The following is a 24,876-nucleotide window of genomic DNA, read 5'->3' as shown; positions in this document are numbered from 1 at the left end:
AGGGTTATGTGTTGCTGTGATGCTGTACAGGTTTCAGTGGAGCTTCCAGACTAAGACTGACTAGGAAGAAAAGCCTGGCAATCTACTTCTGAAAATCAGCCAGGGAAAACCCTGTGGATTACAATGGTCTGATCCCAAGCCGATCATGGGGATGGCACAGGACCAGGCGGCGTTCATTCCATTTTTCATGGGGTTGCCATGAGTCAGGGCCAACTTGATGACAGCTAACAACAACAGTGTCTTCGTTGGTGAGGTGTCTGTTTTTTGTTCATTTTGTAGTTGTGGTGTTTTCTTATCATCGAGTCTTAGAACTCCTTGTATATTTTAGACGCAGGTACTTTACTGAATATGTGTTTTGCAGATATTTTTCCCCAGTCTGGTTTGTCATTTCCTTCTCTTAACAGTGTTTTTCACAGAGCAAAAGTTTTTTATTTAAGTCCAACTTATCAGTTTTTTCTTTCATGGATTGTACTTTTGATGTTGTATCTAGAAAGTCATTGCCAAACCCAAGGTCACATAGATTTTCTCCTCTGTTAAAAGTTTTATAGTTTTACGTTTTACATTTAGGTCTATGATGACTTTTGTGTTAATTTTTGTGAAAAGTGTAAAGACTGGGTCTAATTAATTTGTTTTCCTTTTTTCATATGGAAGTCCAGATGTTCCAGCACCATTTATTGAAAAGACTGTCCTTTCTCCATTGGATTGCCATTGCTACTTTGTCAAAAATCAGTTGACTACATTTGTGCGAATCTGTTTCTTGACTCTCTATTTTTTTTCCATTGATCTATTTGTCTATTCTTTCACCAGTACCACACTGTCTAGATTACTGTAGCTGTATACAGTCATGTGCTGCATAATGTCCGTTTGGGCTACATCCAACTGCATATATGTCTGTGGTTCCATAAGATTATAATAGAGAACGGGAGGTAGTGGACATAAAAGGATGTACCGGATGTACAGATTATATATTAGCCTATGTATACAGTAGTGTATACTTACGGTGTATCTTTTGATGGGCAGTGGGCAGCCGAGCCCTGCAGTCGCCACCCACCATTCCAAGGTGCCCGCCCGCCCATCGGGGACCTCCCCAGTGTCCCAGGGCATACCTGGGGACTCCCCACAGCCACGCAGCCACTGCTGCCTGCACTAACTTGGAGTTGCTGTAGATCAAATCGCTTCCAATATTGAAACATCGGTCCACATTGGTGGCCATCTTGTGGACTATTTGAGACACACACACAAGAGTTTTGCTTTTCTCAATGGGTGCACTCAATATCCAGGCTGGACGCCCCCCAGCCCTGGGACTGCCACCAGCCGCCTCGGTCCCATGCGCCACAGCACCTGTATAGAGTATACAGTAATGTATATTTACAATACATTGTTATATTATGTATACAGCATTGTATGGTATTAACCTACTTAACCCATATATTAACCTTGCCTGATACATTAGCTGAAATACAGTACTGTTTGTGTACAGTATCTTGGCTATTCGGTCAATACAGGTACACCACAGTACCCCATATAACTTTGCTAAGTATATAATATGGTGTTTGCACAATGTCCAAATCACATAACGTCCTATTTCACAGACTGTATCATGGATGTTAAGCGACACATGACTGTAGTAAGTTCTGAAGTCGGACAGTGCCATTCCTTGGACTTTGTTGCTTTTCTTCAATATTGTGTTGGCTATTGTGGGTCTTTGCCATTCCATGTAAACTTTAGAATAAATTTGGTAATACCTACAAAATAACTTCCTGGTATTTTGATTGTGATTATGTTGACTCTATAGATCAAGTTGGGAAGACCTGACATTATATTGAGTCTTCCTTGGTGTCTGGGTGGCACAGTTTGCGTTTGACTACAAACCTAAGATTGGCGATTCGAACCTACCCAGCGGCTCTGTGGAAGAATGGCTTGGCTGGCTGCTTCCAAAAAGATTTTAGCCAAGAAAACCATTTGGAGCTCAGTTCTACTCTGTAACACATGGCGTCACCATGAGTCAGAAGTAACTTGATGGCAACGGGTTTGGTTTTTTTTTAATTTTTTTTAACTCATGATCATGGACTATCTCTTCATTTATTTAGATCTTGTCTGATTTCTTTCATCAGAGTTTTGTAGCTTTCCTTATATAGATCTTATATATGTGTTGTTAGATTTATACCTAAGTGTTTCATATTTTTGGTGCTAATATAAATAGTATTGTGTTTTAAATTTCAAATTCTAGTTGTTCATTGGTGGTAATATAAGAAAGCAATTGACATTTGTATATTAACCTTTTATCCTGCAACACTGCTGTAATCACTTATTAGTACAATATGGAATAGGAGTGGCGAGGGGACATCCTTGCCTAATTCCCAATCTTAGGGGAAAGCGTCTAGTTTCTCACCCTCAACTATGATGTTAGATTTAGATTTTTGTAGATGTTCATAGTTGGCTGAAAGTTTTTCTTGTGAATGGGCGTTGGATTTGTTAAATGGTTTTTCTGCATCTATTGATAAGATCAAGGAGCCCTGGTGGCACAGCTGTTACACGCTCGGCTGCTAACTGCAAGGTTGTTGATTCAAACCCTTCCAGTGGCTCCATGGCAGAAAGACCTGGTGTTCTGCTCCCATAAAGATTACAGCCTAGAAAACCCAATGGAGCAGTTCTACTGTGTCACATGGGGTTGCTATGAGTCAAAATCGACTCGATGGCACCTAACAACAATACCAACAGTTGATATGATTATATGATTTTTCTTCTTTAGCCTGATGAAGTGCTGGATTACATAAATTGATTTTTTAATGTTGAAGCAGCTTTGCATACCTGGAATAAATCCAAATTGGTTGTGCTGTGTAATTCTTTTTCTCTTTTTGAACATCTTATTGTGGTTTGGGTGAAAGTTTACAGAGCAAATTACTTTCCCATTTAACAGTTTATCCACATTTTGTTTCATGACATTAGTTGCAATCCCCTCAATGTGACAGCACTCCACCAACTTCCTGAGTTCCTCATTTCCATTCATCCATCTTTCCTGCCCCTTCCTACCTTTTAAACTTTGTTTCTGGGCACATGCTGCCATTATGGTCTTATATGGTTGATTGTTCTGAGGAGCACATTCTTCACAGGTGTTATTGTTCACTTTATAGGCCAGTCTATTGTTTGACTGAAAGGTGATCTCCAGGAATGGGTTCAGTTCCAGGCCTGAAGGGTGTCTAAGGGCCTTAGTCTCGGGAGTTCCACCAGTTTCTATCAGACCAGTAAGTCTAGTCTTTTTTATGAATTTGAATTTTGTTTTATATTTTTCTCCCACTCTGTCCAGGGCCTTCTACTGTGATCCCACTCAGAGCGGTTGGTAGTGGTTGCCGTGCACTATCTAGTTCTGCTGGTCTCAGGCTAGTGGAGGCTATGGTTTGTGTGGTCCATTAGTCCTTTGGACTGTTTCCTTGAGACTTTGATTTTCTTCACTCTTCTTTGCTCCAGACAAGAAAAGACCAGTAGTTGTATCTTAGATGGCTGCTTGCAAGCTTTTAAGACCCCAGTCTCTACTCACCAAAGTAGGATGTACGTTATCTTTATGGACTATGTTGTCAGTTGATCTCAGTGTCTCCCGAGACTGTGTTCTTACGCCCTCAAGTCTAGTGACTCAGTCCCTCGAGGTGTTTGGTTGTGGCGAAGAAGTTTTCATAACTGTGCCCCCTGTGTGCTCTACTATATACATGGCTATATTTGCAATACATATATTCTCAGCCAAACCTATATATGCTAGTTGGTGTACTTTCATATGCCATCTCACACCTATTCAGTTTACATATCTACCTGTGTATCCACTCGTGAATTATTGTTTATCACTGTTACTGTAGGATTGTGTATGTAATAGTATTTACTGTTGTTGGTTTTACTCTTGTGTACCTCTAAGTGTCTTCTTTTGCCTTGGTCGTGTTGTCCTGACTTCCCCCATATTGTGTATTGTCTTTCCCTTCACGCAAGTCTCATATAATATTTGTCCTTTCGTGATTGACTTATTTCAGTCAGCATAATGTCCTCCAGGTTCATTCATGTTATGTTATGTTTTGCAAATTCATCGTTATTTAACATTGCATAGTATTCCATTGTGTGTATATACCACAGTTTCTCCCTTCATCTGTTGATGGGCATTAGGTTGTTCCCATCGTTTTGCTACTGTGAGTAATGCTGCAGTGAACATGGGTGTGCATGTATCTATTTGTGTCATGACTCTTAACTTTTTAAGGAAGCACCATACCGTTTTCCACAGTGGTTGTACCATTTTATATTCCCACCAGCAGTAGATGAGAGTTCCAATCTCCCCACATCCTCACCAGCATTTGTTGTTTTCTGTTTTTTTTTTTATCATTGCCATTATTGCCAGGGTGAGGTGATATCTTGTTGTTTTGGTTTGCATCTCTCTGATGGCTAATGATCACGAATGTCATGGTTTAAATTATGTCCCCCCAAAAATGTGTGTATCAATTTGGCTGGGCCATGATTCCCAGAATTGTGTGGTTGGCCTCCATTTTGTGAATGTAATTTTATGTTAAAGAGGATCAGGGTAGAATTGTAACACCACCCTTACCCAGGTCACATCCCTGATCCAATGTAAAGGGAGTTTCCCTAGTGTGTGGCCTGCAGCACCTTTTACCTTACAAGAGATGAAAGGGAAGCAAGCAGAGAATTGGGAACCTCATACTACCAAGAAAACAGTGTCAGGAGCAGAGCGCATGTCCTCTGGACCTGAGGTTCCTGCGCAGAGAAGCTCTCAGACCAAGGGAAGATTGATGATGTGGACCTTCCTCCAGAGCCAACATTTGAGAAAGCCTTTCCCTGGAGCTGATGCCCTGAATTTGGACTTGAAGCCTTCCTTTGAAGCCAACTCCTTTGGAGTTGATGCCCTGAATTTGGACTTGTAGCCTACTGGACTGTGAGAGAATAAATTTCTCTTTGTTAAAGCCATCCACTTGTGGTATTCCTGTCAGAGTAGCACTAGATGACTAAGACAGCGAGCATCTCTTCATGTATTTGTTGGCTGCCTTTGGTGAAGTGTCTGTTCATGTCCTTTGCCCATTTTTTAAGTGGATTGTTTTTTTGTTGTTGAGGTGTTAAAGTTTTCTATAAATTTTAGAGATTAGTCCCTTGTCAGATATGTTGTTGCCAGTTTTTTCCCCCAGTCTGTAGGTTCTCTTTATCTTCTTTTGGAGAAGCCTTGATACACATAACTGTTTAATTTTTAGGAGATTCCAGTCGTCTAGTTTACCTTCTGCTGTTTGTGTATTTTTAGATATGTTTGGTAGTCTATTTATGTCATACATTAGAGCTCATAGGTTTGCCCCTATTTTTTCTTCCATGATCTTTGTAGTTTCAGGTTTTACATTTAGGTCTTCGATCCGTCTTGAATTAGTTTCGGTGTATGGTGTAAGGTATGGATCCTGTTTTCATTTTCTGCAAGTTGATAACGAGTTTTGCGAGCACTATTTGTTAACGAGTCTGTCTCTTCCACATTTAATTCATTTCGATCCTTTGTCTAAGATCAACTTTTGATAGGTGGATGGATTTACTTGTGCATTCTCAATTCTGTTCCATTGGTCTATATGTCTGTTGTTGTACCAGTACCAGGCTGTTTTGACTACTGTGGTTGTACTGGCTTTATAGTAGGCTCTGAGATCAGTAAGTGTGAGGCCTCTTACATTGTTCTTCTTCAGTAGGGCTTTGCTTATCTGGGGCCTCTTCCCTTTCCATATGAAGTTGGTGATTAGTTTTTACATCTTGTTAAAGAGTGTTGATAGAATTTGTATCGGGATTACATTGTATCTGTAGATCGCTTTGGGTAGTATTGACATTTTCACAATGTTAAGTCTTCCTATCCATGAGCTTGGTATGTTTTTCCACTTATGTAGGTTGCTTTTGATTTTTTGCTATAGTGTTTTGTAGTTTTCTTTGTATAAGTCTTTTACATCTCTGGTTAGGTTTATTTCTAAGTATTTTATCTTTTAGGGGCTATTATAAATTGTATTGTTTTCCTGATTTCCTTTTCGGAGTTCTCTTTGTTAGTGTAGAGGAATCTGACTGATTTTTGTATGTTGATCTTGTACCAGCAGCCACTTTGCTCCATCCTTCTATTAGTTCCAGTAGCTTTCTTCTGGAATCTTTGGGATTTTCTATGTATGAGATCATATCATCTGCAAATAGGGATAGTTTTACTTCTTTACCAATTTGGATGCCTTTTATTTCCCTTTCTTGCCTTACTGCTCTGGCTAGGACTTCCAGTACAATGTTGAATAAGAGTGGTGATAAAGGGCATCCTTGTCTGGTTCCCATTCTCAAGGGGAATGCTTTCAGCGTCTCTCCATTGAGAGTTACGTTGGCTGTTGGTTTTATATGTATACCTTTTATTATGTTGAGGAATTTCCTTTATATTCCTATTTTGCTGAGAATTTTTATCAGGAATTGGTGTTGGATTTTATCAAATGCCTTTTCCACATTGATTGATAGGATCATGTGGTTCTTTTCCTTTGTTTTATTTGTGTGGTGGATTATGTTGATTGATTTTCTAATGTTGAACCATCCTTGTATACCTTGTATGAATCCCACTTGGTCATAATGTATTATTTTTTTGATATGTTGTTGGATTCTATTGGCTAGAGTTTTATTGAGAATTTTTGTGTTTATATTCATAAGAGATACTGGTCTATAATTTTCTTTTTCAGTTATGTCTTTGCCTGCCTTTGGTATCATGGTTATGCTTACTTCATAGATGAATTCAGGAGTATTCCATCCTTTTCTATGTTCTTGAATAGTTTGAGTAGGATTGGTGTCAGGTCTTCTCTGAATGTTTGGTAGAATTCTCCAGTGAAGCTGTCTGGGCCAGGGCTTTTTTTATTGGGAGTTTTTTTTTATGACCTCTTCAATTTCTTCTTTTGTTTTGGGCCTGTTCAAATTTTCTACCTCAGTTTGTGTTAGTTTAGGTAGGTAGTGTTTCTAGAAATCTGTCCATTTCTTCTAGGTTTTCAAATTTGTTGGCTATAGTTCTTCATAGAAATCTGTCCATTTCTTCTAGGTTTTCAAATTTGTTGGGTATAGTTCTTCATAGTATTCTGTTATGATCCTTTTCTTTCCCCAGGTGGTCCTGTTGTAACCACACCCATCTCATTTCTTATTTGTGTTTTTTGCATCTTCTCCTTCTTTTCATTTGTCAATTTAGGCAGTGGTTTGTCAATTTTATTAATTCTTTCAAAGAACCAACTTCTGGTCTTGTTGATTCTTTCTACTGTTTTTGTGTTTTATATTTCATTAATTTCTGCTCTAATCTTTATTATTTTCTTTCTTCTGACCTATATAATTTTTCTTCTCTCTGCAGAACTTCTTTTAACATTTGTTGGAAGACAGGTCTATTGGCAACAAATTCCCTCAATTTTTGTTTGTCTGAGGATGTCTTTATTTCTCTTTTACTTTTGAAGGATAATGTCGCTGAATACAGAGCACAGTGAAACCTGTAAGAGCCAGAACTTTGAAGGGAGCACCTTGTTTTTCTGGGTCTCGCAAGTTTTCTGCTTTTGATGGGGTACAGTCACCACTTTTCTATTGCTCTCTCTTTAGTGGAAAATATTTGAGTTTTCCCTGTCTGACAGGTTTCCACCTTACACAGGTCCCAGTTTTTGCAGGTTTTACTGTACTAGGTTGGTGGTTTTATTCTTTCAACATTTTTAATATTTCACTTCACTTTTTCTTGTTGTGGTTTCTAAAGAGAAATCCAATATAATTCTTATCCTTGTTCCTCTGTAGGCAAGCTGTTTTTATCCTGACTTCTTTTAAGATTTTCTCTTTGCCTTTGATTTTCTGCAGTTTGAGTATGATATGCCTAGAAGTAGATTTTTTGGTGTTTATCGTTTTTGGTGTTTGTGACTTTACTGGATCTGTGATTTGGTATCTGTCATTAATTTTGGAAAATTCTCAGCCATCATTACTTCAAATATTTTTTTCTATTCCTTTTTCTCTTCTACTTCTGGTATTCCCATTACATGTATGTTATACCTTTTATAATTATTCCACTTACTCTGTTTCCTTTTTTCATTCTTTTTTGTTTTTGCTTTTACAGTTTTGGAGGTTTCTATTGATGTGTCTTCAATGTCACTGATTCTTTCCTCCGCTATGTCTAGTCTGCCTTTGAGCCCATCAAAGGCAGTCTTCATTTCTTTTACTGTGTGTTTTGATATCTAGAATTTTCGTTTGATTCTTTCTTAGAGTTTCTGTCTCTACTCATGTTACCCATCTGCTCTTGCATGTTGTCTACTTTTTCCATTAGAGCATATTAATCATCATTAATTTTAAATTCCTGGTCTGATAATTCCAAAATCTCTTCTGTTTCTGAGTCTGGTTCTGATGCTTGCTTTTTCTCTTCAGAATGTATTTTTTGCGTTTTAGCATGCCATGTAATTACTTATTTTTTAAGCTGGTCATGATGTATCAGGTAAAAGTAACCAAGGAAATTAAACCTTTAGTGTGAATTTATATGTTTATCTGGCTAGTTCAGCTGTGTTTACTGTCTGCTGTAGCTGTATGTGTCAGAGGCTAAAATTTCCTCTAGTGTCTTTGTTTTTGTTTTCCCTGTTTTCTTTGGGTTTCCCTAGAGACTCCTTCTTAAATAGGGTCTGATGTTTGCAGTTCTTATAGCTGTAATCTCTTTTTATTTTACAATAATATCATTTGTTATTGCTGTGGTGGAAAGGTTTTGGAGGAGGAGGAGTATTCTTTAGTCCTGTGATTAGGTCTCAGTGTTCTTGTGACTCTGTGCCCTTGGGCTGTGAACTTCACAGTTGCCTCTCAGCTATCCTCACCCCCAACCCCTTGGATAAGACAGGAATGCTAGAGGGGGCTGGAGTTGGGTATTTTCCTTCCCCCAGTTTGGTTAAGAAACCCTGGTGGCATAGTAGTTAAGAACTACAACTGCTAACCAGAAAGTTGACAGTTTGAATCCACCAAGCACTCCTTGAAACCCTATGGGGCAGTTCTACTCTGTCTTATAGGGTCACTATGAGTCGGAATCAACTCGACAGCAATGGGTAGGGTTGGTTAGGCTTTGGTAAAACTCAAAGCGGTTAAAAAGCCGGTTGTCTTCGAGTTGATTCCAACACGTGTCAAAGCAGAACTGTCCTCCATAAGGTTTTCAATGGCTGATTTTTCAGAAGTAGATCACCACCCTTTCTTCTGAGATGACTTATGTGGACTTGAACCTCCAGCCTTTCAGTTAGCAGCCAACACGTTAACCATTTGCACCACTCAGGGACTCAAGGTGGTTGGGCTCTGGTAAAATAGTTTCCCTTGAGGGCAGGCCTTGTTAAGGAGAACAGAGAGCTCTGGACATATTTCAAAGTAGTTACTTTTCCTCTCCCCTACTAGAAGCATGAGGGGATATTTCTTTGATCTACACAGTGAGAACTCTTTGGACTCCTAGAAGGAAAACTCATGAAAGTAGTTGGCTCACCTAGGACTAGAATTTTTAACTCTGGTACTAGTCCACACTGAGCAATTAGCAATTGGCAAATAAAGTTTAGTGTTTCTACTGGCACTGACTCCAGCTGCAAGCTTTTGTTTCTGGGCAGAACGCTCCCAGTAAACTGTGATTCTCTGTATCTACCTTTCTGTCTTGCGACTGTTTGGGGTAGCAGTGTGCCCTGTAACCTCAGTTCTCTGATAGATCTAAGAAGAGTTGTTGATTGTCAGTTTGTTCAGCTTTTTTCTTGTTGTGAGAAGGGAGTAACGACTTCCAAACTTTTGACATACCAGACTGGAAACTGGAAATCCACTTCTTTTGAGATCCTTGTTGCTGTATAATATCAGTTTTACAATTATTTTGCCTAATAAATAATTCAATAAGTATTTATTGAATACCTACTGTATACAAAGTATTTTACTCAGCATGGGTGGAGCAAAAAGAGTAATATGATACAGACTTTCAAAGGATCTACTAGGAAAGGAAAACATGTATATAAATACAATATAAGGCAGTTTGCCATAGGTGCTATAAGCTCTTCAGAATTTCAGATAGCAGAAAGAGCATTTTTGAGTGGTGATCAGGGATGAGTCCATGAAAGTAGAGGCATTTGACTAATCCGTATAGCTTGTGAGTATTTAAATGGCAGTCAGTATGATGTAAGAATCCTGAAATGACAGCTCTCCCATTGCCAAAGATTCTGTCTTTAAATTAGGAGAACCATTTCAATATCAGTAAATGGTTACTGATAGCTAAACATTACTACAAATACTAACTTAAATATTTATACTTTTATAAATAAATATTTTGCATATGATGGGTAATTGCTATTTTTATGTTTTTAGGCCATGAATATTGTGGTTCCCTTCATGTTTAAATATGCTGTAGACAGCCTCAACCAGATGTCGGGAAACATGCTGAACCTGAGTGATGCTCCAAATACAGTTGCAACCATGGCAACAGCAGTTCTGATTGGCTGTATGTGTGATTTTTTAATCTGTCTACAGATGTTGACTTTCTTCAAGAGGGTTTCATCATACTTGGGCAGATGACCTTTTCACCACACCACAGCACAGCTTAGAATTTTGGATATTTATTATTTTATTTGAGGGTTTTTAATTCTTCTTATGATATACTTTCTAAAAATTCCCTGATATCAGTTGTATTTTTCATGTTCTCGAAAACTGGTATAAAAGAAGACATTAAATTCATAACAGCCATCTCTTATAGTTAGGCACCTTCTAAGATACTTTTCCAGTAAGCTTAGTTATTTTGTTGCTGTTGTTGTTGGCTGTTAAATAGGAAATAGCTAAATAATTTATACACACACACACACATTAGTGCTTAGTGCTTTAGTAAAATCTGTTCAATAGCAATGACACAAATCGACAGTTTCAAAACAGCAGAATATGAATGCATTAGAAATGACATTTTATGAGACTCGGGACACGAGTGGGTCATGCTTTCGTCAAGGCACTTGAGTTTTCAGGACCTCAACTTTATTATTTTTTGTTATTTGGGGAATTATGTTAGATCAAAAACCTTAATAGATACTATACGATTATCCACAATAAGGCTATATGAGCTATTTATTAAAAACATTTAAATTGGAAGAAAGAAATCTTTTAATATCCTGAATCTATGAGGGAAAATAACACTGAAAGGGATTTTTGATGGCGGAAAGGTTGGTATTTACTAGGCTGATTTCTAGTTTGTTTGCTTTTTTTTTAGTGTAAGTACCTGTGATACACTCATTGATTGAATTATTCATTGTGTAAACATTTTCTGAACCATTACCATTTTTACAGTCCTGTGATTCTAATGTTTTTACACTCTTTTTTTTTAAATGTATTGTTAGATGGTGTATCGAGAGCTGGAGCTGCCTTTTTTAATGAAGTTCGAAATGCAGTATTTGGCAAAGTAGCCCAAAATTCAATTAGAAGAATAGCCAAAAATGTCTTTCTCCATCTTCACAACTTGGATCTGGGTTTCCACCTGAGCAGACAGACAGGAGCTTTATCTAAGGCTATTGACAGAGGAACAAGGGGTATCAGTTTTGTCCTGAGTGCTTTAGTATTTAATCTTCTTCCCATCATGTTTGAGGTGACTCTTGTCAGTGGTGTTTTGGTAAGTAAAACATTTTTCATAACAAATTTTTATCTTTGCCATCTCATTAGTGGCTATTTAGTACTGAGGCTATTGTGCTGTTACATGCCTATGGATTTGAAAGCAAAATTTCATGATGCAAGAAGGATTATGCAGTTCTTAAATTTTCTTGCCACAAGCTTTAAGGGACTGTCCAAATTTTCTATTGTGTTATAATTGTAAAAACTGTTCAGTTCTACACATAAATCAGTCATTAAGTAGTGCTGTCAAATTTTTATTAGGAGAGATTTTTGTGTATGACATTGGCCTGGTATGCTCGGAATATCTAGGTTTCTGTTCACCGTTCATAACACTTTAAGCAACTTCATATTTTACAGCTAAAAGTATGTAAAAACCAACCAAACCTATTGTCATCGAGTCGATTCCGACTCATAGCAACCCTGTAGCACAGAGTAGAACTGCCCCATAGGGTTTCCAAGGAGCGACTGATGGATTCAAACCGCCGACCTTTTGGTTAGCAGCCAAGCTCTTAACCACTGTGCCACCAGGGCTCTTTTTTATTCCCCTTTAGGCTTATTGCACTATTTTGCTATCAACATTTAAGGGTAATATCAGTGTGGCAGGAGTCCCTGAGTGATGCAAATAGTTAACGTACTCAGCTGCTAACTAAAAGGTTGGAGATTCCAGTCAACCCAGAGGCACCTCAGAAGAATGGCCTGATGATCTACTTCTGAAAATTCAGCTATTAAAAACTATGTAGCACAGTTCTACTCTGACACACATGGGGTTGTCATGAATGAGAATCGACTTGATGGCAACTGTTTTTTTTATTTTTTTGAATTTTTTAATCAACGTGGTAAGTGAAGATTGACTTTCTTCCCTTGTTACCTAAAGTAGATTTTCTAGGTTTTACTTTGATGTCTTACCAAATTATTTACTTACACAACTTAGCATTTATTAAAATATTTTGACTAAAAATTGCTATTGTATATTATAAATTATTTGGCAAGAACAATGACTGTTTCTCATTTCTTCTTTTGCTTTTTCCAGTATTATAAATGTGGTGCCCAGTTTGCGTTGGTAACCCTTGGAACACTTGGTGCATACACAGCTTTCACAGTTGCAATCACACGGTGGAGGTAAGGTATTCGCCAGAGGCTAGTCAAGGTTCAGAAATTAGTTATGCTTTTATAACAAACGTGTTATGACTATGCAAATCTTTGTCTTGCAGAACTAGATTTAGAATAGAAATGAACAAAGCGGATAATGATGCAGGTAATGCTGCCATAGACTCACTGCTGAATTATGAAACTGTGAAGGTAATATGTTTAATTATATTTTCCTCTACCTTTCACACTGCACTAAGATTTGTTCTGCCATTTAATTTAATAGGTGCTGTAAGTTAGAACTTCATATTCTCAAGTAGTTTTAGGATGGGCTCTAGCTGTGATGAAGTAATAGTACTATATTGCTTTTCTTTTGTTTAGAAATTACAGTTCTTTTTTCCTTGGTTTTTGTTTGACACCATCATAATTTTACCTTTTGAATTAATTTGTAAGTGATAGGAGTGTGGTTAGCATCTTGATTCAGAGTGGACACTAAGCTAATCAAACTGGCATATAAGTTCTTGAGTCTCCTTTTGTCTCTCAGAGTGTGTAGCATAGTGCTTTTCATTATTTCATTTATTTGTTCAGTTTTCTATTCAAGAACTAGTTACTGAATGCCTCTTGTATGCAAACCACTATGCTAAGTGCTGTAATTTGTGGGGGAGGTGGTGGTTTAAAAAAACGATTAATATATAATCCCTGCTCTACCAGAACTTTGTTATCTACTGGGAGAGTTAAGGTAAGTATGCAGGTGACTATACAGTAAGAGATAATGTAGTGGGGACAATGAGAAATACCAATTCAGGGGATCAGGGAAAGTCTTTGTAAAGGAAGTGTTATTGAAGGCTTTTTTAAGATACTGGTTTAAATTAATTAGGCATTCAGTAAAAGTTTATTGGATGAATTTTATAGGCTTTTCAAACACAACCCATGATGTAAAATGGCAGGAGTGCCATAGCCCAATATAGTGAAAGTCAGTTTTTTAAAATTTATTATGCAGTAAAAAATTATTATATCCATACATGAAGTCTGGTGAAAAGTATACTAATCAATTAAGAGGATAAATTTTAATTATATTTGTACATAAGTTACTAATTTTGTATATTCTGCAGTACTTTAACAATGAAAAATATGAAGCACAGAGATATGATGGATTTTTGAAGACATATGAGACTGCTTCATTGAAAAGTACCTCTACTCTGGCTATGCTGAACTTTGGTCAAAGTGCTATTTTCAGTATTGGTTTAACGGCTATCATGGTGCTCGCCAGTCAGGGAATTGTGGCAGGTAATGGATCTGTGATTATCACATTTATAGACTGTTCTACTTAACCTTTATAAATAAAGATTACTGAGAGGAATGTGTTTACTAGTCTTAAGTATAAAGCATGATCAATAAGGAACTTTAACATTCACTGGAGTACTTTCCTTTTTTGTACTAGAATGCATTTTCTTGATTGTTTGATTTTTTTTTTTTAACTTCTGTTTAATACTGCCAGTTTAGCATTGGCACGCTCACTGATTGGGATTACTGTTTATACATTTTGTGGGTCTACAACTTGATTCTTTCATGAGAAACTTTTTTTAGCATCTAGTATTTCTAATTTCTCCTGTAGACCTGTAAAGCAGTGTAATTAATTTAATGTTTAGTTCAACAGACTAAAATGCAAACAGTCTTCTTTTAATATTACCAGTAATCTTTTCATCTTTCTATTAGTTCCTCATGTGCAAAACATTTCAAAAATAAATAATGTCTGTGTCTTTTTTCTGTAACCCCCTACTCAATTAGGATTTATTTATTCATTGTGACCTTAATACTTGGTTTATCATTCCTAGTCATGATATCCATTTCCTCCAATTTTTTAATATATTCTCTTTTTAAATTTCTATTTTACACTGCACAGTAACTGTTGATTGTGTCTTAGGAAGAAAGAAGAGATTTTTTAGCTTTCCATTTCTGTCTCCACTTAAACGATTATCTTTTGATATATTAAATATATTGCATGGCTGAGGATTTTTCCATTCCATTTAGCATATACCAAGTTTCTTATATTACCTAAATCAGGAATTAAAATGCTTTGAAATTTGAGTAGGTCTGAGAGTTGCTGATTATGTGTATTTTGAACTGTATTCCAGAGTAATACATATCAAACTACTGTATCTTAAAATGGAAACATTTATAACAGTCATCTAAAATATCCTTTTTTTTTTCTTCTGCCAACTGTTTATTTTTTTAAGGTACACTTACTGTTGGAGATCTAGTAATGGTGAATGGACTGCTTTTTCAGCTTTCACTACCCCTTAACTTTCTGGGAACTGTATATAGAGAGACTAGACAAGCACTTATAGATATGAACACCTTATTTACTCTACTCAAGGTAGACACCCGAATTAAAGTAAGTAATCTATATAGTACCTTTTCAAAAGTACGTGAGCATCATCCCATCAATAAGATTATTCTAGGGAAGTATTCTTACATCACCATGTTTGTAAACCAGTTTCTTTCTTACAGAAATTGGGTTTATCTTGTGTATTAAGAGGTTGTTATAGCTTTTACTTCTGTTTAGAAACCTTACAATGTTAACAAAGTATATTATACCCAGAAACTAAATTTTGTTAACTTGTAATTTTGTACTTGTGCTTGGTTTACTTTTGCTAATAATTAACAATGCAGAATGTGTAATTGCCTCTCCTTACATCCTCCACCTCCTTACTTCCCTATCCACTATTTGTCCTCTTTACCCCACCCCCAATAAAAAGTGCTGAAAAACCAAAGCTTTCAGAATTGTTGACCTAAGCGTGAGGGGTGAAAAAAAGAAATCTTAGAAAACATTCTTGGAAGTAGTCTAATTCTGTTTATAAATCTCCTCCTTCCCCATTATTTTCCTTTTTCTCTCTGTAAATTACAAAATTGTCTGTATAGACTTATACTCTAGATGATATATAATGTGGTTTGTTTTTTCTCTTCCCTGCTAGGACAAAGCAATGGCACCTCCCCTTCTGATTACACCACAGACAGCTACGGTGGCCTTTGATAATGTGCATTTTGAATACATTGAGGGACAGAAAGTCCTCAGTGGAATATCTTTTGAAGTCCCTGCAGGAAAGAAAGTGGCTATTGTAGGAGGTAGTGGGTCAGGGTGGGTAATTTAGTTATTTATAAAATTCTACATCATTGACTGATGATTCCCAATGTAATATTTTTTCTTTATCATGATAAAATGATTACTGTTGTTTAAAACAGGGATCCCTTAATGCCAGTAGGAGTTAAGTAACCTTTTCTCATCTCTAATTTCAGGAAAAGCACAATAGTGAGACTGTTATTTCGCTTCTATGAACCTCAAAAGGGTAACATTTACCTTGCTGGTCAAAATATACAAGATGTGAGCCTGGAGAGCCTTCGGAGGGCAGTAGGAGTGGTGCCTCAGGTATTTTTTAAAAACCTATTTTTTGAAATATTTATTGGATTGGTGGATCTATAAATAGAATAATTTGATGTCAAGGAGTCAACAAATGCTAATGAACTGGGTAGTATTCAGCCTCCAAATCAAATTCTGTTACCAAAAAGAAGAAAAAACTTCAGGGAAATTTACATGATGCAAAGATTTCTAAACCCTAAAATGGTAGCATAATATAGTAGAAAGAGCACAGACTGTAGAGTCAAACAGATCTGGATTCTAACCCCAGCTCTAACCCTTATTAGTTCTGTGGTTTTGGTTCTCAGTTTCCTCACCTGTAAAACGAGGATACCATTTATCTTATAGGTTAGGATTGTAATTATAGATTAGAGATAATATACGTAAAGCACCAAGCACAATGTCCAGCTCACACTTGATTGAGTAAATGAAAATTATTATTGTAATTTTAAACAATTTTTGACATAGTCAATTTATAATGATTACAAAGCACCTTGGCTGCCAACCTCAAGTTTTTATGTCTAGTTCACTACTATACCCTCAATACCAAGCACAATGCCTGACCCATAGTATGCACTTAGTATTTGCTGAGTGACCTTGGTGGTTGGTGGTGGGGAGATAAATTATCTAAGAAGACAAGAAGATACATATAGTATGTGAGTTTTTCTTATACTGAAAGACCTGGAATTCAGTACAGCTAATACTTATTATAAAGCTGATCCTTAGAATCTAATCCCTAGGAGGACAGATCAAAATTTGAAAGATGGGAGGAGAAGAGCTATAAAAAATGGATCAGACAAGGATATGTAGCTTATAAAATATCACGAAGTGATCTGACACATGCCACTCTGCCCTGTTCTCTTTTGTGAGAATCCCAAATGTTGGTGTGCTTAAGTCACCGTAGCAGATGTTTTAAATTCTTGCATTCTTTCACACAACCTAATTCTGATTTAAGAGATCTGTGTGATACCCAGAAACCCAGATTTTTTAATAGCCCTCTTAGGTGACGCTATATAGGTGGTTCACAGACTATATGCTGAGAAACACCGACCTAAATTGTATGTCAAGTGAACTGGGTTCTGGGTTGTAACTACTTAGGGTTCAATGTCCTCATCTATGTCACTAGATTCATGCCTTTATCTAGGGCTGTTTAAGAATTACTCTCATCTTTCTGAAAAATAAAACATTTTATTCCCAAAGGAAAAATATACATGGTCAATAAAGAAATGAAAAGATGCTCATCCTCATTGGAGGTTTTAGCTATATAAATCCAATCAACAATGGGATACCATTTTTGCCTATCAGATTAGCAAGGATTTTGGAATTTATAATATCCAGTTTGACCAAGGCTGTGTAAAATTGCTGTTGTTAGGTGCCGTCAAGTCGATTCCGACTTACAGCAACCCCATGTACAACCGAACGAAACACTGCCCAGTCCTGCACCATCCTCATAATCGTTGTTATGTTTGAGCCCATTGTTACAGTCACTGTGTCAGTCCATCTCGTTGAGGGTCTTCCTCTTTTTCCCTGACTGTCTATCTTGCCAAGCATGATATCCTTCTCCAGGGACTGGTCCCTCCTGATAATGTGTCCAAAGTACATGAGACGAAGTCTCGTCATCCTTGCTTCCAAGGAGCACTCTGGCTGTACTTCTTCCAAGACAGACTTGTCTGTTTTTCTGGCAGTCCATGGTATATTCAATATTCTTCACTGATACCATGGTTCAAAGGCATCAGTTCTTCTTCGGTCTTCCTTATTCATTGTCCATCTTTCGCATACATATGAGACACACCTTAGTCTTCAAAGTGACTTCTTTGTTTTTCAACACTTTAAAGAGGTCTTTTGCAGCAGATTTGCCCAATGCAGTACGTCGTTTGATTTCTTAACTGCTGCTTTCATGGGCGTTGATTGTGGATCTAAGTAAAATGAAATTCTTGACAACATCAATCTTTTCACCGTTTATCATGATGTTGCTTATTGGTCCAGTTGTGAGGATTATTTTCTTTATGTTGAGCTGTAATCCGTACTGAAGGCTGTAATCAGTCTTTGATCTTCATCAGTAAGTACTTCAAGTCCTCTTCACTTTCAGCAAGCCAGGTTGTGTCATCTGCATATCGCAGGTTGTTAATGAGTCTTCCTCCAGTTTTGACGATGAATGTGATGCCGTTCCTCTTCGATTTGTCATTCCTGATATAGTAGACCATATGATTGTCTGATTCAAAATGGCCAGGACCAGTCCATTTCAGCCCACTAATGCCTAGGATATTGATCTTTATTCATTCCATTTCAGTTTTGATGCCTTCTAATTTCCCTAAATTCATACTTCATAACATTCTATGTTTTAATTACTAATGGATGTTTGCAGCTGTTTCTCCTCATTTTGAGTCATGCTACATCAGCAAATGAAGATCCCAAAAGTTTGACTCCATCCACGTCATTAAGATTGACTCTACTTTGAGGAAGCAGCTCTTCCCTAGTCGTATTCTGAGTGCCTTCTAACCTAAGGCACTCATCTTCTGGCACTGTATCGGACAGTGTCCCGCTGCTATTCAGAAGGTTTTCACTGGCCAGTTTTTTCAGAAGTAGACCACTAAGTCCTTCTTCCTAGTCTGTCTTAGTCTGAAAGCTCCACTGCAACCTGTCCACCATGGGTGGCCCTGCTGGTATTTAAAGTACCAGTGGCGTAGCTTCCAGCATCACAGCTACACGCAAGCCACCACAGTACTACAAACTGGCAGACACATAAAATAGTCTGTTTTGCTAGTAGAAGTATACAGGTTTTCTAAAAGGCAAATTGGCAACATTTATCAAGAGCCTGAAAAATATTTGTACCCTTTACTCCAATATTTTTGCCTCTAGGAAATCTTATTAAGACAATAAATAGAGATGTGGACAAATCTTTATATGCAAAGATATTCTTTATAGCATTGCATTATATTACATTACATTACATTCATTATAGTATTAATAATAATAAAAAGTTGGAAACAGTCTAAATACCCAACAATAAGTAGACAGTTAAATTATCATCGTAGGATCAAATGTTATATAGACATTTTTAAATGTCAAATTATTACAGAATATTGTCATGTAAAAATACTTATATGAAGTTTGCTGAAAAAAAAAGATACCAAACAAAATATCTCAATCTTATAATAGTAAATGGACATTTGTAAGTGAGAAAAAAGGAGAAAATGCAACCAAATTCAAATGGTAGTTATTACAGGGTATTGAGATTATGGGTTATTTAATTAATTTTTATTTTACTGTATTTTTTGTATTTTCAGATTTTCCAATTAGCATTTGTTTCTTAACTTTTTTCTGAATATGAACTATTTTAAAAAAGTATTCCCTATTTATAGAACTTTGATCTCATTAAGTACCATGTGAATACAGTAAATTTTTTATATTAGTAGATACATAAATGATTAAAATATTACTTAAAATAATATCTGAAATTCTGGAGCTCATCATGATGTTAAAGAAGATCTTAATTAATTGGGTATCCTGGTTAATGTGAACTAACAGAATCATTCTGTTTCACCTTACCAACTATAGACTTCCAGCCTTTTAGAGATTGACAGAAAAGTGGGAGATAGATGGTCATTTTAAATAAATTAGCTTTAGTGTGTCATGTCAGAATAGGTTGAAATATCTAATGAATGCTTGCAGTCAACTTTCTGAAAAAATGCATAAATTATTTGTTTTCTGTTTTTTAAGTTAAATTTAAAAGCTTCTTCAAAATATATTCAACCTTATTAGTAATTAGGGAAATGCTAATTTAAACAAAAGTACATTTTACCCCTAAAAGTAGCAAAAATTCAATTGTTAAGATCTAGGATTACTGAGGATATGATGAACTGGTACCCTCAAACAGTACTGGCTGGAGGTTATGCTGCTGGTAGAGCATTTTTTTGAAAACACTTCGGTAGTACTGTCAAAGATAAAGTGTATGCTTAGCCTTTTTGTTTGTTTTGTTTTTTTAACCCATCAGTCTACATCTAGGAATCCACCTGACAGAATACTCACATGGGTGCAGTGTCATATATACGTTGATATTTTCTTGCAATACTGTTGTAATAGCAAAAAATCAGAAATCGCATAAATGTCCATCAGTAGGGGAATGGATAAATAAATTATTATACATCCATAGTATGGAATAAAAAACCGTTAAAAAGAATGAGATGTAGGCGTCTGTTACTGACATGGACAGTCTCCAGGATATGTTAAATGAAATAAGTGATTTGCAAAATAATATGTATAGTATGACCCCACTTGTGTTGACGAAGTGTGTATCTTTAGGCACAAAACATGTAGAATAAAGTTTAGAAGAATACACAACAAATATAGTTTGTTACCTCTGGGAAGAAAATGGGATTGCAGGGATAAGGGGGGTGATAAAAGGGGATTGTCATGTTTCACTCTTTGCACCTGTGTTGTTTAAATTTTTTAATAACGAACATGCATCTATATGTATGTATGTATAAATCTGCTCCAGGATGCTGTCCTCTTCCATAATACCATTTACTACAACCTCTTATATGGGAACATCAGTGCTTCACCTGAAGAAGTATATACAGTGGCAAAATTAGCTGGACTCCATGATGCAATTCTTCGAATGCCACATGGATATGACACTCAAGTAGGGGAGCGAGGGCTCAAGCTTTCAGGTAATCAAAGATTTTAGAGCTGCAAAACCACTTGTGTACTCCCATCAAACTCTAATTTGTGAGATTCATTTTCTAGAAAATGTAATGACTTTGAGTTCAAACTTAGTACCATGCAGTTACTTTAGAAGGGGTCCTCCAATTTCCTACCCCTCGTGGTAAACAATTTATACTAGAACTAACTAGTTTCGTTTTTGTTTTTCCTTCACTTGCAACTACAAGCACTCTTGGTGCTTCATAGTAAGTTATTGATATGTGTTCTAATCAGTGTTAACTTGTTATCCATGTTCTTTATATTAAAGGAAAACTGAGGTCATTATTCACCTGGGAAAGTAGTGAGAGTAAGGAGAAGTAATTTGATAGTGAATATTTACCTCTTTTCATAATTTCCTAGGTCATTAGGAGATGTTTTCAATACTTTAGACATTCTTATACTTGATCCTGTTAATTACTATGCTTACCTTACAGTCAAGTTCATTTTCATGTTTTTACTGGTTCAGTGGTCAAGTAATTTTTGAGACTTATACATTTGCATTTCTATTTAAGTGTTTAATTATGAGATTGCTAAGTTTAATAATGAATTATCCTAAAATGACTTTGAAGTTTTTTTGAGAATCTGTAAAAATGTTTCTTTGTCCCAAATCATTTGAATTCCAAAAGTATAACTAATACCTGAAAGTATTAGTGTAGCTCATACAAACATACTACACCCTCTGTATTTATTCTTCATTCTGGTTTAGTTTTAGGAGGAAATGTATAGGTTAGGGATGTGGGAAGGAAAAAAGAGAATGAAGAATAGTCTGCATGAATTTAATGAATTCCCATTCCTCTCAATACAAACTGGATTAATTTATTCAAAACATTTATTAGGTGCATACTATGTGCAAGCTACTGTGTTACATGATTTACAGTTAAAAAGATGAAGCATACACGGGTCTTCTCTCAAGGAGTTTGCAGTCTATTAGAAAGTTTTGATCTAGGTTTAGAAAATGTTAAGCAAAGATAATTTTCAAGTTAAGTTGGTTTGTGGCATTTATTTGGTTGTTACCTGGTAGTATAAGATGCCTGTATCGTTCCAATCTACCTTTATACTTTACGATTGCTCATAATAGAAATAACTTCCAAATAACTAGCCCATCCCCAAATTATGTCTAATTCTAGCGATCCCTAGTTTATCATGTAATGTAGCCTAGCCCTCTCAATACATGACCTTGTCTCAGCTAGCTATGCCATATTTCGTTTTCCAATCTTTGTTTTTTCCTCCCTCTTTGCATGCCTTAGGGGGTAGGAATGGCTAAAGAAATTTTCTTCTTACCTTATACTCAGTGTCTTGCAACCAGACCTCCCAAAATGAGCGATCTGTTATTTAGCTTCTATGCTAATAATTATGTTAAAGAATACACAGATATATCTTCTCCCAGTTCCAAAATACTATTGAACAGAATTTCAACTAAGTTAGTCTCCCCTTGAAATTTGAGACTAGTCAAACTAGTCCTTCCTCTGAGTATCTATCTCTTTTAGAAGTTTTCTGCTACTGTGCTTATAGGAGGGCAGGCCGATAGATCTGGCATGGTGCCTGTTTTGATAGGAGAATCTTGATCTTATGAAATGAGGAAGGGTATGGATAACATGAATAAAGCCAGTACTAAACATAGGTAACACCCTTTACAGGTTGAAGATAATAAACCTAGAATATGTAAAAATAAAATAATAGTTGGTGAACCAGGTAGAACTTGCTTCCTGAAGGGGTTACTCAAGCTGAAAAATAAAAGCTTTTTCTGATGTGTTGATAAATTAATTGATAATAGACAAGAAGCCAAATGGGACATATTCAACAAAGCACCATCTTCTACACTTCCAACCATAGTTCTGTGTAAGATTGATACCTTAGACCTATAGGAGTCTCAGCCATGAAAGAAAGAAGTCTGTTCAATCTTTAGTATAATTTATGTTTATAATTCTGCCTGCTAGAGACCTATAGCAAATAACTAAGAGGAAGTAAGAGGTTTCTAGTACATACCCTTAATTTTAAAGAATGCTGTGAAAGATAACTATGTCAAAAAAAATCCTTGTGAATACTGACTGAATGGTATTTTGCTTTATATTAAGAGGTAAATTTAGATAATCATAATTTCATATCTTCAGGTTTTCAGGTTTCACATATTGAGTTTGTTTTTGGCTTTGTTGATTAATATTGAAATTTTTCTATCTGAGCTTGCTGTTAATTGGGAAGTATCTGTAACATAAAGTAGCATGTATGATGAGCATATTTCTAGTGAGAGGAATAATTGTAGAGTCAAAGTTGTTAACTCCCTTCCTCATTCTTTTCTCCTGCCATGAAGTCAGAATCTAGTATTATATTTATGTTCCAGGGAATATAGTTTGTCAAAGGATATCATATATGAACTTAGACACTACAACTCAGTAAAATAACAGTTATCAGGAGTAGAGGTAAATGTTGAAGGTATACTTGGTGGTTGTAATTAATGAATATACTAGAAACAAAATTATGTCTTTGCACTTTGCTTCCTTATGCTAAAATTTTTCTTTACCAGGAGGAGAAAAGCAAAGAGTAGCAATTGCAAGGGCCATTTTGAAGGACCCCCCAGTCATTCTCTATGATGAAGCTACCTCATCATTAGATTCAATTACTGAAGAGGTAAATGATGAAAATATAAAGCTCTTCAACTATCAGTGTTTAACTTTTCTTCCTGGATATTTAAGTAAAATGGCTGCATTACATTGTATTTTGAATGAATTTCAGCTCTTCTTCCCCATATAGCAAGTGTTGATGGTAAGATTACCATGTTGCATTGAACTAGATATCAGTGTTAAGTCCATTTGCAAATGTGTCTCCTTTTGCAACTGTGTGAAACCTTATACTGTTGTATTAACCTTGCATCTTGCAAAGCTGTAGAAATTGGCTGATATGCTGACAAAGAAAGGTTTTAGTCTTTTTCCTATGGAACTCATTGAAATAAGTCATGTAAATAATTGTGACACAGTCCATACCAGAAAGCCTTTCACTTATCATGAAGCAACTCACTGAAATGCAGGTTAGGCACACACAACCTGCAGTGCTTGTATCAGTTTATATTCATTGTGAAACATCAAGATGTTGTGACACTGATGTCATGACACTACCTCAGCAACTGCATTAGACTTCATAATAACATCTTTGCATTAAATATAGCAATGGTCTCAACAGCAATGGTAATTTCATAAACAAATCCCCTTAATCTAGAACTGAAGATAAGCAAATATTATTTGCCAATTGCCTGCAATCATCTACCTTTTTATTTAATATACGGTGGAAACCTAGTATTGAAGGATAGGCCTAATTTTGGCCTTAAAGGCTACGTGACATGATACTTGCATATGGAGTTAAGTTTCGTGACACATTATTTGATCTGCAGTGTATTTAAAACAGTTTAATTCCAAAGTAAACTGTTTAGTATAGGGATATATTATATTTCAAGTAACCCCTAAAAGTTCTACTGTTGTTGTTAGGGGCCGTTGAGTCAATTCTGACTCAGTGACCCCATGTGACAGAGAACTGCCCCACAGGATTTTCTAGGTGTAATCTTTTTTAAAAAATTTTTTTTATTGTTGTAGTTTCAATGAAGTTTACATTTCAAGTTAGTCTCCCATACAAAAATTAATACATACATTGTTATGTGACACTAATTGCTCACCCCATACTGCGACAGCACACTTCTCCTTTCCACCCCTGATTCCCCATGTCCATTCAACTAGCTCCTAACCCTCTCTACCTTCCCATCTCACCTCTGGATAGAAGCTGCCCACCTAGTCTCTTGTATCTACTTGAGCTAAGAGGCACATTCCTCAGGAGTGTCACTTTATGTCCCACAATCCAGTCCAATCCCTGTCTGAAGAGTTGGCCTGGGAAATTGTTTTATTACTGGGCTGATAGAGAATCCAGGGGCCATGCTTTCCAGGGTTCCTCCAGTCTCAGACCATTAAGTCTAGTTTTCTTACTAGAATTTGAGTTCTGCACCCCACCTTTCTCCTACTCCATCAGGGACTGTCTGTTGTGTTCCCTGTCAGGGCAGTCACTGGTGGTAGCTGGGC

The 24,876-nt window shown here is 36.4% G+C and overlaps 1 protein-coding gene across 5 annotated transcripts in view; it reads left to right on the top strand.

The window, feature by feature from the left end:
- The window catches only part of ABCB7 (ATP binding cassette subfamily B member 7), a 133,018-nt gene that overhangs the window by 95,637 nt on the left and 12,505 nt on the right, over nucleotides 1–24,876 (top strand). For all 5 annotated transcript variants that reach the window (XR_002824659.1, XM_004380166.3, XM_012556601.2 and 2 more), the window contains 10 exons: nucleotides 10,336–10,468; nucleotides 11,349–11,617; nucleotides 12,647–12,735; nucleotides 12,828–12,915; nucleotides 13,815–13,989; nucleotides 14,940–15,097; nucleotides 15,678–15,841; nucleotides 16,000–16,129; nucleotides 20,616–20,787; nucleotides 23,340–23,443. Coding sequence is in view for 4 of the 5 variants with exons in the window: in XM_004380166.3 (XP_004380223.1) it covers nucleotides 10,336–10,468; nucleotides 11,349–11,617; nucleotides 12,647–12,735; nucleotides 12,828–12,915; nucleotides 13,815–13,989; nucleotides 14,940–15,097; nucleotides 15,678–15,841; nucleotides 16,000–16,129; nucleotides 20,616–20,787; nucleotides 23,340–23,443 (1,482 nt within the window). In the remaining variant the exon portion in view is untranslated. The remainder of the gene's footprint in view (nucleotides 1–10,335; nucleotides 10,469–11,348; nucleotides 11,618–12,646; nucleotides 12,736–12,827; nucleotides 12,916–13,814; nucleotides 13,990–14,939; nucleotides 15,098–15,677; nucleotides 15,842–15,999; nucleotides 16,130–20,615; nucleotides 20,788–23,339; nucleotides 23,444–24,876) is intronic.

Source organism: Trichechus manatus, unplaced genomic scaffold (genome assembly GCF_000243295.1).
Source record: "Trichechus manatus latirostris isolate Lorelei unplaced genomic scaffold, TriManLat1.0 scaffold00070, whole genome shotgun sequence".
In the NCBI taxonomy this organism is placed as follows: Eukaryota; Metazoa; Chordata; class Mammalia; order Sirenia; family Trichechidae; genus Trichechus; species Trichechus manatus.
The sequence above is the reverse complement of the archived record's forward strand: the minus strand, read 5'-3'. Positions and strand labels throughout refer to the sequence as shown.